We start from the raw sequence: 15841 nt of genomic DNA, 5'->3' as shown, positions 1-15841 counted from the left end.
CTGATATTAAATATACATAAATAAATATATGAATGTCGTGTAAATGCCATCCTGTGAGCTCTGTTTAATTTTGCAATGCATCAGCAGTAGAAATCACGTGTCATCCTCAGTGAGCATATTTTCATGTTTTTGTGTTACCCTTTGCTCAAACAGCTGTCCTGTGGAATTTATCACTATTAATGAAAGCCAAAATAGTCAATTAAAAAGACTTACCTGGCGGTTTCAATTGGAGTGTATTACATAGCCTGTATTGCTCAATATCAAAAAAATAATAAAGGTTTATTATATTTTTTGTTTACAAGGTGAGTGACTTTTCACTCTCGATTAGGATAGCAGCAAAAGAATTTTTTTTTTAAATGCAGCGTTACCATAGCAACAGCATCCGGTGGCGTTTCACCTCCTCTTGGATACACATCCCCGAGCCGCCTCCGTGATTGGATGAGCTCTCTTTGGATGTCACTGGGGCAACCGAATGATGGGAATTTTAACACATGAACGGAAATGTCAGCGACGAATCTCACTGGCTGCCTCCGCGAGGCTGCCATTCAGGCACATGTGAGGTGTACAGAAAGCGGAAGCGCCCATTGGGCTGTTCATGTATCCATCTGACGGAGGATCCACAGGCTTTTCCTTTTTTCTTCTTCTTTTATTTTTTTGGTGCCTCGGTACGGGAGCCGAGTGGGGACCGGCTGGTAACGCAGCGGCCGCGGGTCTCCACCCGAGAGTATGGCGGCTGGAATCGCACTGGAGAGCGGGGAAGAAGCGGAGACATGTCAGAGATGGTGAAACAGAAACAAAGAGACGCAAGTTCTTTAACTGAAAGTCAGGGCACTTTAATTTGGGAGAGTTTCTCTGAGGCCGTCTGCAGCTTGAAAAATTGCGCCTGCAGTTCATTCCGGGGCTAAGCCAGCGTTTTCCCAGTGTCCTCGATGGAGCAAGTTTGTTTTTTTATGAAGCACAGAGAGGGGTGAGCTAAGCAGATGAACACCCGCACGTTCAACACCATCGGGCGAGCTTCTCTTTCTCCCTTTGCGCATTTTTCGGACACTTCCAGTCCTCGGATGCTCGTATAACTGTCAGTGTCTGGCCTGCATGGGGGGAATATCTACAATGAAATCCATCTTGGGGTGCCGAGTCTTTGTGCTCTGCCATAGCTGAGCAGCAGCGAACAAGACTGTGTTATTGACAGCCCGTTCAGAATGGGACACGAATGGTGAGCGAGATTCGCACGGGAGCATTTTGCGTTGATTTCAATGACGCGCGGAGATTGATACCTTACGACTTGATTTAAATCCCACGATGCGCGAGTATAAAGTGGTGGTCCTGGGCAGCGGTGGGGTCGGGAAATCCGCCCTCACTGTGCAGTTTGTGACCGGGACGTTCATTGAGAAGTACGACCCTACCATAGAGGATTTTTACCGCAAGGAGATCGAGGTGGACTCCTCGCCCTCGGTGCTGGAGATCCTTGACACCGCTGGGACCGAGCAGTTCGCCTCAATGCGCGACCTGTACATCAAAAACGGTCAAGGATTCATATTGGTCTACAGCCTTGTCAACCAGCAAAGCTTCCAGGACATAAAGCCGATGAGGGATCAGATCATAAGAGTGAAAAGGTTGGTGAAATCATGTGCTGGGAAAAAAAAAAAAGAGTAATGTCCATAATGTTAAGTGTGGCTGTTGGGGGTTGTTTTTCACACATATATGCTGGACTCATGGGCCCTGTAGTTTCAGGATGGGTCTCGGCCTGCTTGGAGATGTTATGCATCTTTAAGGCAACAACACTCCATGCCTATTATGGTATTCCAGGTCTCACCCATATTCCTTGCCCCCATGCCTCTGACCCAGCATATAAAGTTCCTGCAGACTTTCTAATGTCTGACTTTAGTGTTTACTAACAGGACAACAGTGCTGATCCTTCCTACCCCTCAGCTCTGCGAAGACACGTCTGTCTTCCTGTCAGAGCAAACAAATAGCGTCAGTGATCTGCCAAGCTGCTGTCTAGTGCCGCTCCGTGTCCACTGGATGCTGCAACCTTTGCGAAACACCCAACCGGGAATACCCAGGATCCAGTGCAAGAGAGGCTCTGCAGAGAGCTTTCAAGAAAGAGTGGCTGAAAAAAAACAAAAAAAGCTGCGGGACTGTTGAAAGCACAGATCTGCAGAGGAGTCACCATGTTTTTAATTAAGCTCTTTGCACAAGCTCTTTAGGAAGAGCAGCACAATGGAAAGCCTGATGTCTCAGAGCTGCTGCACAGATGATCCAGATATGAGGTCACCACAGTGAGCTGCTGATTGATACATGGGAGAGGTTAGCTGAGGCTGCGTGGAGCTGTCATGTTATTGGTGTTCCTTTGCTCTAGGCCAATGTACTGTGCAGATACGCTGTACTGTATGCTCTATGCTCACCTGCTGACATAGCATGAGATTATAAAACTCATCCAGATCAGATTGGTTAATGTCCTGTATTTGTTAGCTCCGCTTCGGTGTTCCAGTGTGCAGGCACTGTGCGCTGGGCTGCAACTGTGTGGGTTCATCAGTCACTGTAGGTGTCAGTGGATTTGTTACAGTTAGTTCAGAGAGTCAAATAGGCTCCGGAGAGAGAAGAAGAAGAACCCTACTGAAATCAACTTATAGTTCATACCGTTTAATAATCCAGCTATTTACTATATACTGTAGTTGGATAAGGTTTTTGTCCCTCCCTTGTCACAGTTCTTCCACTCTTCCACCTCAAAATGAAATATAATCATGCTGTTAATGTTTATTTTTATAGGTTGCCTTTAGTTTTTGTCACTTAATTGGATTTAGACCCTTTCTTTTTTCAAATGCACCTTCTAAACAATCCTATTATTATGTGGCTCCAGATGAAAGAATGAGGTCAACATGTTTCTCCCATATGAGTTGAGTGCGAGTAGAGGTATGTCGAGTCTGCTGCGCGTGCGTGAGCGTGTGTCGTCTTGTATGTAAATGGTGTGCGCGTGCGCTCACGGGGCAGATGCAGCCAGGCTGTTGTGTTTTCACACCTAACACTGAGTCTGGTGCCGTTGTCTGATGTGACAGCAGAATTTATTTTCCGTAGCAGAAAGATCGCCCTCCACAACACTACTCCCACACAGCAGTTAATTTGGTGCTGGGCTTCATGGGGAGTTAGACATCTAAAACTTAGGATTGTGCTTTTTTTTCTTTAAAAATGTCATATTCAATGCGATTATTAAGCTGTGACCCACATTTTGTATGCACTCCTGCTTTCGGAAAGTTCGCTCTGAATGGCAGTGCGCACATTTCCTTTGGTTATTCAGACTTTTTCTAACATCAGCAAATATCGACCTTGTTTGCTACTAACCATGCAACAAGAAACATTTCATTTAAGACCTGGAACGGCTGTGCTCTCTGCTCCTCATCCATGCTGGCAGGATTAATAACAGCTTCTGATGACTGCAGCTGCATAAGGTGACTTCTTTGTTCCTGAAAAGTGTTGGAAAATCTTGTAAATATTAAACAGCGCTCATTCTGTGCTGCTACATCAGTACAAAGACTGGTGACCAGATTGCACACAGGTAAGAAATCCAAATTCAGTGCATCCTGTGTCTGTTGTACAGTTTGTCCATCAGAGGACACGCTGCAACTTCACTGTTGGCAAAATACATACACAGCAGTGTATGTGAGGAGAAAAGCACTGTTGAATAATACAGTAAGTGTTCGCTTTAAGCACTTTGGTCAGTAAGATTGGTAAAGAGCTGTTATATGAATAAAGTTTAGCCTGTTTGAAGCCAGGAAAGAAAGCCAGGTTCATATATTGATGCATATAGAACAATAAAATAGATTTAAAATATATATAATCCATTCTCCGTGCACACAGGTCTGATGGATCTTTCAGCAATGATGACAAGATTTTCCAGAATACTGATTGATCACTCTGCAGAGATTTAATACCTGTCTCTGATCTTGAGCAGATTAGGTTCACACCATTGCGATGTACACCAGTAAGAAGTTGTCTGCCATTGTAATACTAATAATCAGACTTAATCCTGAAATTACCTGGATAAGATGAAATCCTGCTTCTTAGTACAGGCGTCTGAAGGTCCAAGCCACATTCCAGCCAATGGTTCCACGTTGTTCTGGGGACGTACAAGTGGCAGTAGCATCATGAGTAACACACTAAAGCTCTACCAGAGAATGTGAAGAGGACTGCAAATGTACATTATGTAACTAATGGAGTTTTCTATTCTAAAAGCAAATGCATTCATTGTGTTTGTTAAGCCTTATGTGTCCCATTGGGTAACTGCAAATGTAAACAGAAACTATCACACTATCATATGTAGCTGAATAAGTACTAAGACTGTCTGAATGATACCCAAAATTAGCAATGTATTCTGGGCCTTTCAATAGTTTTTTACATGGAACACTGAGGACTCTGAATGCTTCACTAATTTGCACTGAATTTCATCATTTGCATAGTGACAAACGTGTCACAGAAGACGATGAAGAAGTTACAGTTTATGCTCATAAAGACATTTCATCAGTGCTTGTTTGCTTTCCTGACTGTAAGGAGACATGCTTTTGTTCACCTCAGACCCACAGCTAAAATGCAACACGTTCGGGCATGTTCTATCGAAAGGAATTGTGGGAAATGCTGTAAATGACTACTCACAGTAGGAAAAACAAAGCAAAGACATGACTCATATCATGTAGATTGATGAGGTAACTTACTGGTAACATTAGAGAGGAAAAGGGTCTGATTATCCTTTTAAAACACCCGAGTGAACCACTCACAGGTTTCTCAGGCAAATCCTGTCAGCAACTATGTGAACAGCATTGGCGAGGTTTTTGTTTTCCCTCTCTGTCGCTCCTCACTAACAAAACACTGATGACCGGTCACGACCGTATCGCCCGTCGCTCAGGTCAGAGGCGCTGCTGCGCGTCGCTCTCACTCTGAACCCTGTCAGCTTCTATCAGTGCCCGCTGATAGCAGCACAGGCAGGCGTTAGCACAGGGGCCTTGGGTGGACATGATTACACCCTGGCCTGCCTGTGCTCACTGGGGACCTCGTCGCTCCGCACTTCAGCTGCAGTTAGCTATATACCAGGGATGTGTTGTGATTGGTGACTTCAGAGAGTAGAAATAGAAGTAGCGTGTGAGGGTAGTGAGGAAGAAAGTGGTGAAACAGGATAGCATAATAAACCCTGCTGTTGGCACTGCATTCCAGCAGTGGTTGTTGCTGTTGCTGGGCCATCTGCACATTTATTCGTTTTTTAAGTTTTCACACTTTTACTGCAGTTCTGAACTTTTCTCGATGTCACCTGACGGAGGTTCCTGCAAGAATGTAAATCGTCTTCAGCAAGCCAGCTCCCGAGGACAAGGTCCATGTGATGTGGTTTTTGTCTATTGTCAAAACTGGGGAAATGAATGAAGCTAAAGGTCAATACTGATTACTTCACAATGGCAATAAAAAAAAAAGTGTTATGAGCCCCAACAGGGCTGTACTTCACCTCCCTGAGAAATTTTGAAACACCAGCAAGTTGTTTCTCATCTGTTTTAAAAGTCACAACTTCAAAAAGGATCAGACTAGTTCAGCTGGTGGGACATTAACTCACCTCATAAAGCAAGTGAAGTTTTTGCAGTGCTACCAGTATGCAGTCATTTATTCTGATGTATCACAGCGTGATGGTTCCGGGTTAAATCAACTGGCTGGCTGAGGTCCTTTCTGTTGTGGAGTTTCCATGTTCCCTCTGCGTCTGCGCGGGTTCTCTCCGGGTATGCCGGCTTTCCTCCACAGTCCAAAGAAGTGCATTTTAGATTCATTTGTGATTCCAAATTAGCTGTACCGTAGGTGTAGATGTAAGCACGAATGATTGTCTGTCTCTGTGCGTTAGGTCTGTGATGGATTGGCCATCTATCCAAGGTGTACTCCATCTCTTGCCCAAGGACAACTGCAGTAGGCTGCAGCACCCCCACGAACCTGAACTGGATAAGCAGTTGAGAAAATGGATGTATGGATAGATAGTGTGGTAGTGTTGCCAATAGATTAGATATCCCACAGAGATAGTCCGCTGTCATTAGTTGTTACATTGTAAGCCATATCTCACAAAATATCCACTCTTCCATCAGGAGTCGACTCAAACTATCACTGCACCAAAAATACAAATCCTTTAGGGGGGAAAAAACCATCATTAGTCCATGCATAACTCAAATATAGACAATTTTCAGTCTTTGAGATACAGTACTGCAATATTTGGTTATAGATGTAGAAGTAAACCTGAATAATTTTTAAAATCCACACAAATTTGCATGCAATAACTTTCTTAATACTGTGGGATTGCTCAGAGAAATGCAAAAATTTAATAATAATATGCTCTTAAAATATATATATGTTTTACATGCATAACAGTGAAGGGACCTAGCTTGTTAACAAGACCATAACATGCTAATTATAAAGTTTCTAACACTGGTTTTACATATTTTAAATAAGCTATGTTTGCGGTCAGTGAATGCCCAGCTGGATCATTTGTATGTAACCTGATTTGTTTTTATCTTTTATTTTCTCAAAACAATCCCACTTTTCTGGATTTCATGCCCAATATATGTAATTCCTCTTTAACAACCTCAGTGATCTGACAGTGAGGGTTTCCTGTATTCCTGCAGACAAGTGATGTCAAACTCATTTTATATCGATGCCCACGTGGAGCCCACTGTGATCTTAAGTGGGCCAGACCAGTGAAACTCCCCTTTATCAGTGTAAGAAAAAGAAGTGCCATTTCAGAACTGTGTCTCAGTTTTTCTACATGAAAGAAATGCTGCGGTGGAAAATGAAAGAAATCTGTCAGCGTGACTTAAATTGCAATAAATAAATGAAAACTCTGAAAAAAGTTCTAGTAGCTCATTGCCCCGACTGTCCATAATTATAAAGTAGAAAGGTTTTGTTAATTCACAAAAAGCTTCTTTTTAAAAAAGAAAAATGTGGAGGCATTGTAACAAACAAACCAAAAAAATCCAATTTCTACAGACCATTTTTTGTCATTTAATTGTTTATCTGTTACTTAATTCCTTTGGTGTAGTATTAATGGTGATGGGGGAGCTCTTTATCAATAGGAAAGGCTGTAAAACATTAAAATACACTTTAAATTCCAAAATCTATGTCCTCCTTCACTTCTTGTCCAATGACCTGGATTGGAGGCTTTACCAGGCTGTCCACGAAATCAGACCCTCTATTTCAATTAATGTTTAGCGGACTAATTGTCAGGCAGGCCTACTTGCTAAATTAAGAAATGTGACAAACCTTTGCATCTTACCACTGCCATTGTGAGTTAAGGTGGAATGCCAGCTGAGCAATTAATTTAAAGCACCATTGTGTCTAAGCCTCAGAGCCCGGGGAAGTGCATGAGAAGTGCATGTTAGCAGAACAAAGAAACAAAGAACAAAAAACTATAAAATATGATCCAAAGTAGTGATCAGTCATTTCTGATGTACACTGCTTTTTTCAGATTATTCCAGGTTTGCGGCTTGTTAAGGGAGCAGCACAAATAAACAGCTTGGGAGTCAGTAGCGCAAAACTGAGCCAGGAAACATAAAAGATCTGCAGGAGAGGTTTTCCACTGCACCGACCGTATGCATTATTATATTTAGTGTGTTGCATTACAGCTCGAGCCACCTCCCCCATCACATGGTCTCCACCACCTTCAAAGGAGAGTCATTCTAACCTCCAGGGAGCCATAATGTTTCTCAAGCGATAAGCAGCCTTATGAAAAAAAATGTGCACTAAAAATATTTTGAGTAAAGCAACATAAGAGCTATAATATTGCACACTCTGTTTAGATGGTATTCTGGTAATTAATTACAACCCCTGGCAAACCCAGACCCTACACTGTTCAGCTGTTGCAGAGCTCCTGACGTGTGTTCATTCTCCGATCGTTTGTTACATTGTACCTTAGCAAGAGTTTCAGTGATGCTACAAACCACATATTATAAAAATGCACCGTATAGTGTTTGTGGTTATTTACCAAGTTTTACTGCGAGTGTTTATTTTAACAAATCTCCATAAAAATCCCTTAAGAGCTGAAGCTGGAAACTAATAAGCTCCTTTATGCATCCTAATTGTTCTTTTATTGTGAAGTATGCCGTCAAACTGATTTTTTTTTCTGGTGGTCCAGTGAGATTTCTGACTAACTGTTTCAACTGTTTTTTTTTCTATCATGAGGTTGATACTGACAGTATGATAAAAGGGAAATATCGTCCTTAACAGATATGAAAGGATAAGGGCCGTATTTTCCAGTTAGAACTTTTCAATGAATTATTCAAAGCGTATTACTGACCGACTGTTCAACCCGAACAAATTTCTACTAAAATGGTATTTGCATTTTAGATATTTGGCCGTGTACTTCATAAGAGAAGTAATTTGTGTCAGACAGCATAATCACCCACAGAGACCTGGTAGTGTGCCAGAGTATTGCTGTGATAAATCAGATCCAAGGAAATCTGTACAGTCTGTCAAGTTCAGTACTCATTTATCTTGTCCATTTTGGCACTTCTTGGCCAGTGTGTCTATCATCAGTAAACGGGGTTGATTTTTGAAGGCTTTGGGAAGCAAATAATGAATTCTCATAACCATCCCAAACAGAATTAAAGTGTTTTATTTGTTATATATTATTGCTTGTTTTAAAGGGAAAATCTTTGCATTCTTGCCGTGGGTCAAAGAAGCCATTCCTGATTAAATCTTTCGGTGCCCTAATGTGGCAAAAAGAGGAGCTTTGTGCTGCCTTCTGACTCAGCTGAATTCTCTCCCCTGGCTAAACTGAAGACCCTCTAGAAAAATGCTATTCGCAGGGAAGGGGTGCCCAGCACACAGCCTTTCCTGCCTGCTGCTGCCCAGAGTCAAAACCAGTGGCTCTTGGGCAGCCGGTTTCTACCGTCTGTCAGCAAGGCCTGTGTGAGTTGATCTGCATCATGCATTATAGATAAGCTGTGTCTGAGCAAGCTTGAATGGATGTTTGCAGTCAGAGTGTTCCACTGCCTCTGGCATCAGGCTCACAAGCCGAAGGCTAAAGAGCGACATGTTGTTTGTGCTGTTTGTGTCACAGCACAAACGAATCCCGCTCAGTAATTCGTTTGTATTTGGAGGCCTGTGTTTTCTGCAGCAGTCGAGCCTTACTTTCTTGTATCAGCCACCAGTGGTTGGCCGACAACCTTAACGCCGAGTCTCTGTGAGCCTTAGTATCCATGGCAGCCTCTGTCTCACACCTCCTTGGACTGCCGCTTTTCTTCTCTGTTATTATGACTATATATAGACCCTCTCTTCTTTGGGTCCACATGTCTTTGTGCTGTGTTCCTGTAATGACGAGGCCCAAACGAGCTACATAAGTTGCAAACAGCTGACCAAAAAAAGCATGTGGGACACTCACACACAGTTTAATGTGATTTTAAGATACTTCTGCTGTTCGGGACAACAAAATAAATTAAAGTTCGTTTGGTTTTTTTGACACTTTAGCACTTTTTTTTAACATAGCAAGTGACTGACAGCTTAGCAAAACAAGGATTACCAGGGTCGATATTATTACACTATGAAAAAGAGCCATTGCACAAGCCACTGTTATGCAATGTGCTTTATCTTTGTAACGCACAAATCTTGTCAAATCAAGCTAAAACTGAGGTTTCTCTTCTAATTTACAAACAGTCTAAAAACCTCAGCAAGAGTTTAAGCTGTCACCTGAGAAAGCAGCATGCCAAAAACAAAAGGAATCAGTTTCGACTTGAGAAAAGGAATTGTTAATGCTCACAGAGGAGGAGATGGGTACACAAAGTTTTCACTGCATTTCCAAGTGTCAAGCACTGGAGTGAGAAGTATCATCAGGAAATTCAAAGACAGTCACACAGTAAAGAAAAAGCCTGGCAAGAGGAAGAAGTTAAAGATTTCAAAGACGCTGGAAAGAAAACTGGTGAGAGACCCCAGAACGACTGCCAAGAGTGAATCTTAGCCAAGTCGAGATCTGTCTTAAAGAATACAATCACTAGAACTTTGAAGGGACTTGCAGAGCAAGAGAAAGTCCATTTGTGCAGAGGAGACACTTTGAGCTCTTTGGCCACAGAGACTCTGCTTATGTTTGGAGAAAGAAGGCAGAAGCATAAAACCCAGAGTACACCATCCCTACAGTGAAACACATAGGTAGGAGTATTATGGTGTGGGAATGCTTTAGTTCAGCTGGAACTGGGAATCTCATCAAGGTGAAAGAAAAAAAAACTAGTCAGCAGCAAAATTGGGTCTGGGTCATCGCTTTGTCTTCCAACACAACAATAACCCAACAGATGTAGCTCCTGGTGAAGAACTACCTTAAGAAGACCAAAGTGAACATTTCTGACTTAAAATCTGTGGCGTAAGCTGAAGACTAAGGTCTATGCCAGGGTCCATGTACATGTAGCTTCACTTCTTCATTGTTTCACTTCATTTCACTGCTTCAGAAAAATGAAGGAACACTTTACTATTTAAATTTGAGGATTGATGCGAGTTGACTAATAACTGGTGAGTTGAAAATCTGTCCACCCATTTTTTTAACCACTTATTGAGTTCAGGATTGCAGTCCAGATGTAGTCTGTTCCGGCTGGTCTTGGGTGAAAGGTGGGGTATATCCTGGACAGGTCATTAGTCAATCACAGCGCTCAGTAGAACTCATTCAAACATTTTAGTATCTTTTACCTTAAAAAAATAGATTTTTCACAACTTTCCACTGGAAAGCATTTTTAGTTTTTACTTCTTCTGGTTTCACGATTTCTCCCAGTGAAACCAAAGAGAAAATTCTAAAAACCAACACATGTGAAATAACAGAAAAATGTACCTTCTTTGTTGCGATAACATGACTTTTTTCGCTTCTACTTTAACTGTACCAGTGTTGTCCATGGAAACAACATCAACATAAGGTTTTCTATTGTGTAGGTTTTGCTCTCCTGAACTGAACTGAAACCAGTTTTGAACTGTGAAATAACCTCGGTGTTTCTGTCATATTTGCTGGGTTTGTGCAAACAGTTTTGGCAGAAAAGTGAGAGCTTGTGTGAAACAGCTTCTGATGGTACATGTTACAAGATACATTCCTCTTTGAGTGATTTAGAGTGGGAGACAAACAGCTGAACGGAGGACCCAAAGTGGCACCATTAGCCCAACTAAACACAGAGGCCCTTCTTTTAAATGGATGCAGCTGTAAAAGTAAAGATTTTGCCTTTCAATCTGCCCACCCACAGCAATGCTTAGGGTTTGGGGGTTTTTCAGTGAAGGTGGGAAAGGGAATTTAAGGTTCAAGGCAAAAAATAACCTACCACCCACTAGATCCAAAGAAGTTCTCAGAAAAATCACAGCCTTGCTGTTTTTATTGACACCAGGAATGCAGCGAATGAGAACTGCGGCACTGTACGCTGAATGTTAAAGTTGAGAAGCATAACATGTTGTTTCTCGTTCAGGTTGCCTGCCAAGCTCAAAGAGGAACACTTTTGGTCACACACCGACCGACCGACCTCAGAGATTGTCTCTTAAATTCTGGTAGCTCCTCTCGGCTCATCCTGGGAACAGAACGGGATAGTTGAGATTAAAGTTCACTGGATAATGTATTCATGAGTAGATCAAAGTCGGCTAGTTTAAGCTTATTTAACGCTGAAACCTGCAGCCCCCCTTACCTCTGAGAAACGCTCTGGCTGCTCAGCCTGGAAAGGCTTCACAGTAGTCACCCCGTCTTTTCAACAGTAGCCAGTTCCGTCTTTACCAGTTTATTATAACAAACAAGGATGAGGATGATATTAATTTTGGTGAATAACTTAAAGGCATCTATAATTCACAGAGCGAGTGCAGAATTTGAAAATCCTAATGATGCTGACAGGTGCTCGGGTTAAATTTGACTGTGCCGTGAAGTGTGAATTGAACACAGACGTTTAAACTTGGTTCAAACGACAGGTCCGACAGATGGAAAGCGCCCCCTCGGTCGTTTTGCATACTGATAAGCATGAAAGAAATAACAACCTGTTGTTTAAAGGATGCGAATACGCATGATCTGCTATCTCTCTGATGTTTTTGAGCTTTGTTATCTCCTCTGATGTGTACAAAGTGCCTCAGAAGCCCGCCATGTTCCCCAATATCAAAACTGATGTACTGATCATATTGGTGGAAATGCATCGCAGCTGCTTCTTTTTAAGTAATTATAGAGCAGCCTATTTATTTTAACCGACCGCATCCTCTGGCTGTCCTCAAAGTAGTCCAGTTCCACAGTGACATTTTGTGCTTTAGCTACGTGCCAAGGAGTTCAGAGCTCAAAGGATTATGGCCACTTCCTGCCCTCAGGGGTCACAGCTATAGTACCCGTTTCCTGTGCTGTACTGGGTCAGGCTTTACACTTAGTGCTTAGATGAAGCTGGTGACGCTCTGGTTCTTGATCTGAAAAAAGCTTCCTCCCACACTCAGAGTCCACGCGTATGCTAAAGTGGAAACACTTTCATCTTTATCCTTCTTGTGACCTTTCAGTCAGAACGAGCCCACCTCTTTCACCCAGCTGAGCTTTTCAAAAATAACCACCGAGATCATTATTTTCAAAGATCCAGGCTTTTTTTGTTAGAGAGATTGGAAAACAACTTGGGAAAGATAAAAGATGGAAAGATGTCAAAAAGGGATTAAACAGAGGCTGAGAATTGATGTTAATTTAATGGTCACGTGACTGGATAATGTAGCAAATGCAAAAACCGGTATATTAGCAAAGAATTATGCTGCTGATTGTAGTAACAGCTTCTTGGATGAAACCACCAACTCCCAGTATAATAAACTGGAGAAACTAAATAGAGGCTGTCGTTGTTATGGAAAAAATAACTGCAGGACTACGGTTCAAAAGTCACCAAAATGATATCAGAATGGTGGTAATCTAAGCTTTTCTCTTAGGTTTCAATCACTCCAGCCATGTATGCATGTTAGTACACGTGAGTTCCTAGCAAGCTCAAACAGTGGCTATGATGTAAAGTCCACATAGGCTTTTTAGATTGATTTTTAGGTTAAATTTTCTGTTGATAGTGGTGATAATCATCATAATTTTTTTGCCAGATGTGCTGACTCAGCGGTTAGCATTTTTACATTTGCCTGATGATAATTCAGTAACCCAGTAAAGATGCTTTCTTACCTGTTGCCTATTGCTTCCTGCCTCTTTTTAAGAGGCTATTATACTTTTTTTCTTATTGTCTATCATACATATACTGTTACAATGGTGGATGCACTTATTAAACAAGGCCAAAGATTCCAATAATGATACCGGTGTCTGCACTGGAAATCAATGTGAGCCAAAAGCTTTGGCTTCAGATCCTCGGTTAGAGATAGTAGAGGTGTTTTTTTTTTCTATTCTTTGCTCTATATGTTGTCACTGGTCATCTCAGCCCCACCCACCTGTTCTTCAGACCTTCTGTTTGCATGGGACAGCCAATCAGGAGAGATTAACTGTAAGGAAAAAGAGTTTGGAACAGTTTGTTCTAGATACATGATGAACTGAGGAGCTGCACTAATGCCCACTATCAGATAAATAAAGATGATCCTAAATTCCATTATGCAAACCTATTTTAGTAGAATAAAAATATGGAGCCTGAAATAAATGTATCAGATCTCCTTTAAATAATTATGATTTTTCTAAGTGCAACAGGTGAAGGTTTTAGTCACTCTACGCCTTTTTTTTCTTATTTAGCGTGTGCTAAAACCAAGTTCTGAAAGGGGAATTGCCTTCTTTTCACTTTTATGGGAAAAACATAATAAAATAAAAACCTCTGATTTGCCACACATGCAGCAGTTGCTTTTTCTGTGTCTGACAAACTGACGTTGGTCTGTGTGTGCTTTCAGGTACGAAAAGGTTCCCGTGATCTTGGTGGGGAACAAGGTGGACTTGGAAAGCGAGAGGGAGGTATCATCCAGCGAAGGTCAGGCTCTAGCCGAGGAGTGGGGCTGCCCGTTCATGGAGACCTCGGCGAAGAGCAAAACTATGGTAGACGAACTGTTCGCTGAGATCGTTCGGCAGATGGACTACGCCGCCCAGCCAGACAAGGACGACCCCTGCTGCTCCTCTTGCAATATACAATAGCCCTGGGGGGGGCCACCAGGAACAGGCCAGGCAAAAAGTCCACTTAGAGGGAACTTGTTTGACTTGCAGTGGACAGATACACACTTAGACACACACATGCACATGCCGATTAAACTGAAAATGAATTCACAGTTGAGCGCAATGGATACCAAGTCAGTGGAGCATAACATTTGCAGTGACATGATTAATAAGAGTAATAACACGTGAGTATTGCATACATTTTGAATGAAAAATGCCAGGAATTTGCCGCAAAGGTAATTGACAAACGACAAACGGAACATGCCCTCGCCTTATTTTACACTCTGTTTTTTGTTTGTTTAAGTTATTCTGTTATGAGGAAGCAAATATTGTCAGCAAAGAATAACAGACCGGGATCTTTACTCATTATAGCTTCCTAAACAATCTGCTAGAAATAACTGTTGTTATTGCAGTTTTCACACACACCACTGAGATGCATTTCCTGTTACCATGACTCTGTTGCAAGTAGCTGCTGAACACACATAACAGATTTCTGGGATCCAGTTTGAGAAGCATTTGATTTCCATTATGTACAACGTTGCTCCCAGTTTAATTCTCGCAGAGGTTGGCGGAGGGATATTTTTTTTCTACTCATCACAGGGCTGAACCAAAGAGGTGCCCTCAAAGCGCCTCGATTTTCTTAGTTTTTTTTTTTCTGCTGTTCAAAAAAAAAGGAATGGAGAGAAAAAGGATAAGTCAGTGTCTTTCTTTAAAAAAAAACAAAAACAAAAAAACAACGATGCAGTCATCTCTTTCCTATTTTCTCACTTTGAGATATGATAGTAAGCATAGCGGAGTCTTTCACATATCGTGTGATGTTTTGTTTTCCTCTCCGGGAGACTCTGACAGCAGATTGCTGAGTAGTAATATAACTAACCGCTTCATCCTGATGGGACAAAGAGTGATTTCAGTGTTTGAATATCTCCGCAGACCGTCTCTCCAAACTCTTTTCAGGAATGGGTGACATTTAAAGTGAAGATGCCAACATTTGTAATACTTTTTATTTGTTTTCGTCCTCTGGTATCAATATGAAATCTGGCGCTCCACAGTTTCCTGATGCCATTCTTTATGTGCTCAGAGTATTCAAATTCATAGTAACAAATAGTACCGACGGAGGCGGCGGTGATAATAAGAATAATAAATGGTAGTGTAAATATTTTGTATGGAAAGTGCCAGCTCCTATGAAGACACTGACTCAACACATGTGGAATTGTCAACTGTATGCATGGCTAGTGAACAAAAAAAAAGGACTCTGTTGTCTGAGATTACTATAGGCTGTGGAAAAAAAACGTGCAAATCAAACACATACATGTCTGGATCTGGACACTGTCTCAACTGTACATCTATGTTGCCACGGGAAGCAGACTTTCCCCGTGTGACCATTTTCATTGTTGATTTTATATTTTTTTATGTGACCATTTACTCTTTATCCCTCTCTGAATGGTGACACTGTTACATTTGACACCTAAACAATAAAAGTGCGTTCAACACTATCAGTGCGACTGGCGAGCTTCAGTGAAATTAACTGAATGCGAGGAAAAATGTGGCTTCTGTTCAGCTATGAGATAACTACTGTAATTGGATATATGATATCCAATTTGGATTTACAGTGTGGTTGTTTATTTGTTTATATCCTCATCAGTTTTAAAACTGTGCCTGGCATGATGAAAAATTGTCACGTGTACTACTATTTTTCCTTCACCAGTGTTAGCCGAGCACAGTACTGAGAAAACTATTGCTGAAGATTAACTT

At 41.7% G+C, this 15841-nt stretch overlaps 1 protein-coding gene across 1 annotated transcript; it reads left to right on the top strand.

Annotated features, from left to right (window-relative positions):
• Positions 1 to 395: 395 nt before the first annotated feature.
• Positions 396 to 15585, top strand: LOC116323065 (ras-related protein Rap-2a). Its single transcript, XM_031743339.2, has 2 exons — positions 396 to 1613; positions 13834 to 15585. The coding sequence occupies exons 1-2, from the start codon at positions 1300 to 1302 to the stop codon at positions 14069 to 14071; spliced, it is 552 nt and encodes a 183-aa protein (XP_031599199.1). The 5' UTR covers positions 396 to 1299; the 3' UTR covers positions 14072 to 15585.
• The last annotated feature ends 256 nt before the right edge of the window (positions 15586 to 15841 follow it).

The sequence above is a fragment of the Oreochromis aureus genome, linkage group 16 (genome assembly GCF_013358895.1).
Source record: "Oreochromis aureus strain Israel breed Guangdong linkage group 16, ZZ_aureus, whole genome shotgun sequence".
NCBI lineage: Eukaryota > Metazoa > Chordata > Actinopteri > Cichliformes > Cichlidae > Oreochromis > Oreochromis aureus.
This window is presented reverse-complemented; position numbering and strand designations above follow the sequence as displayed.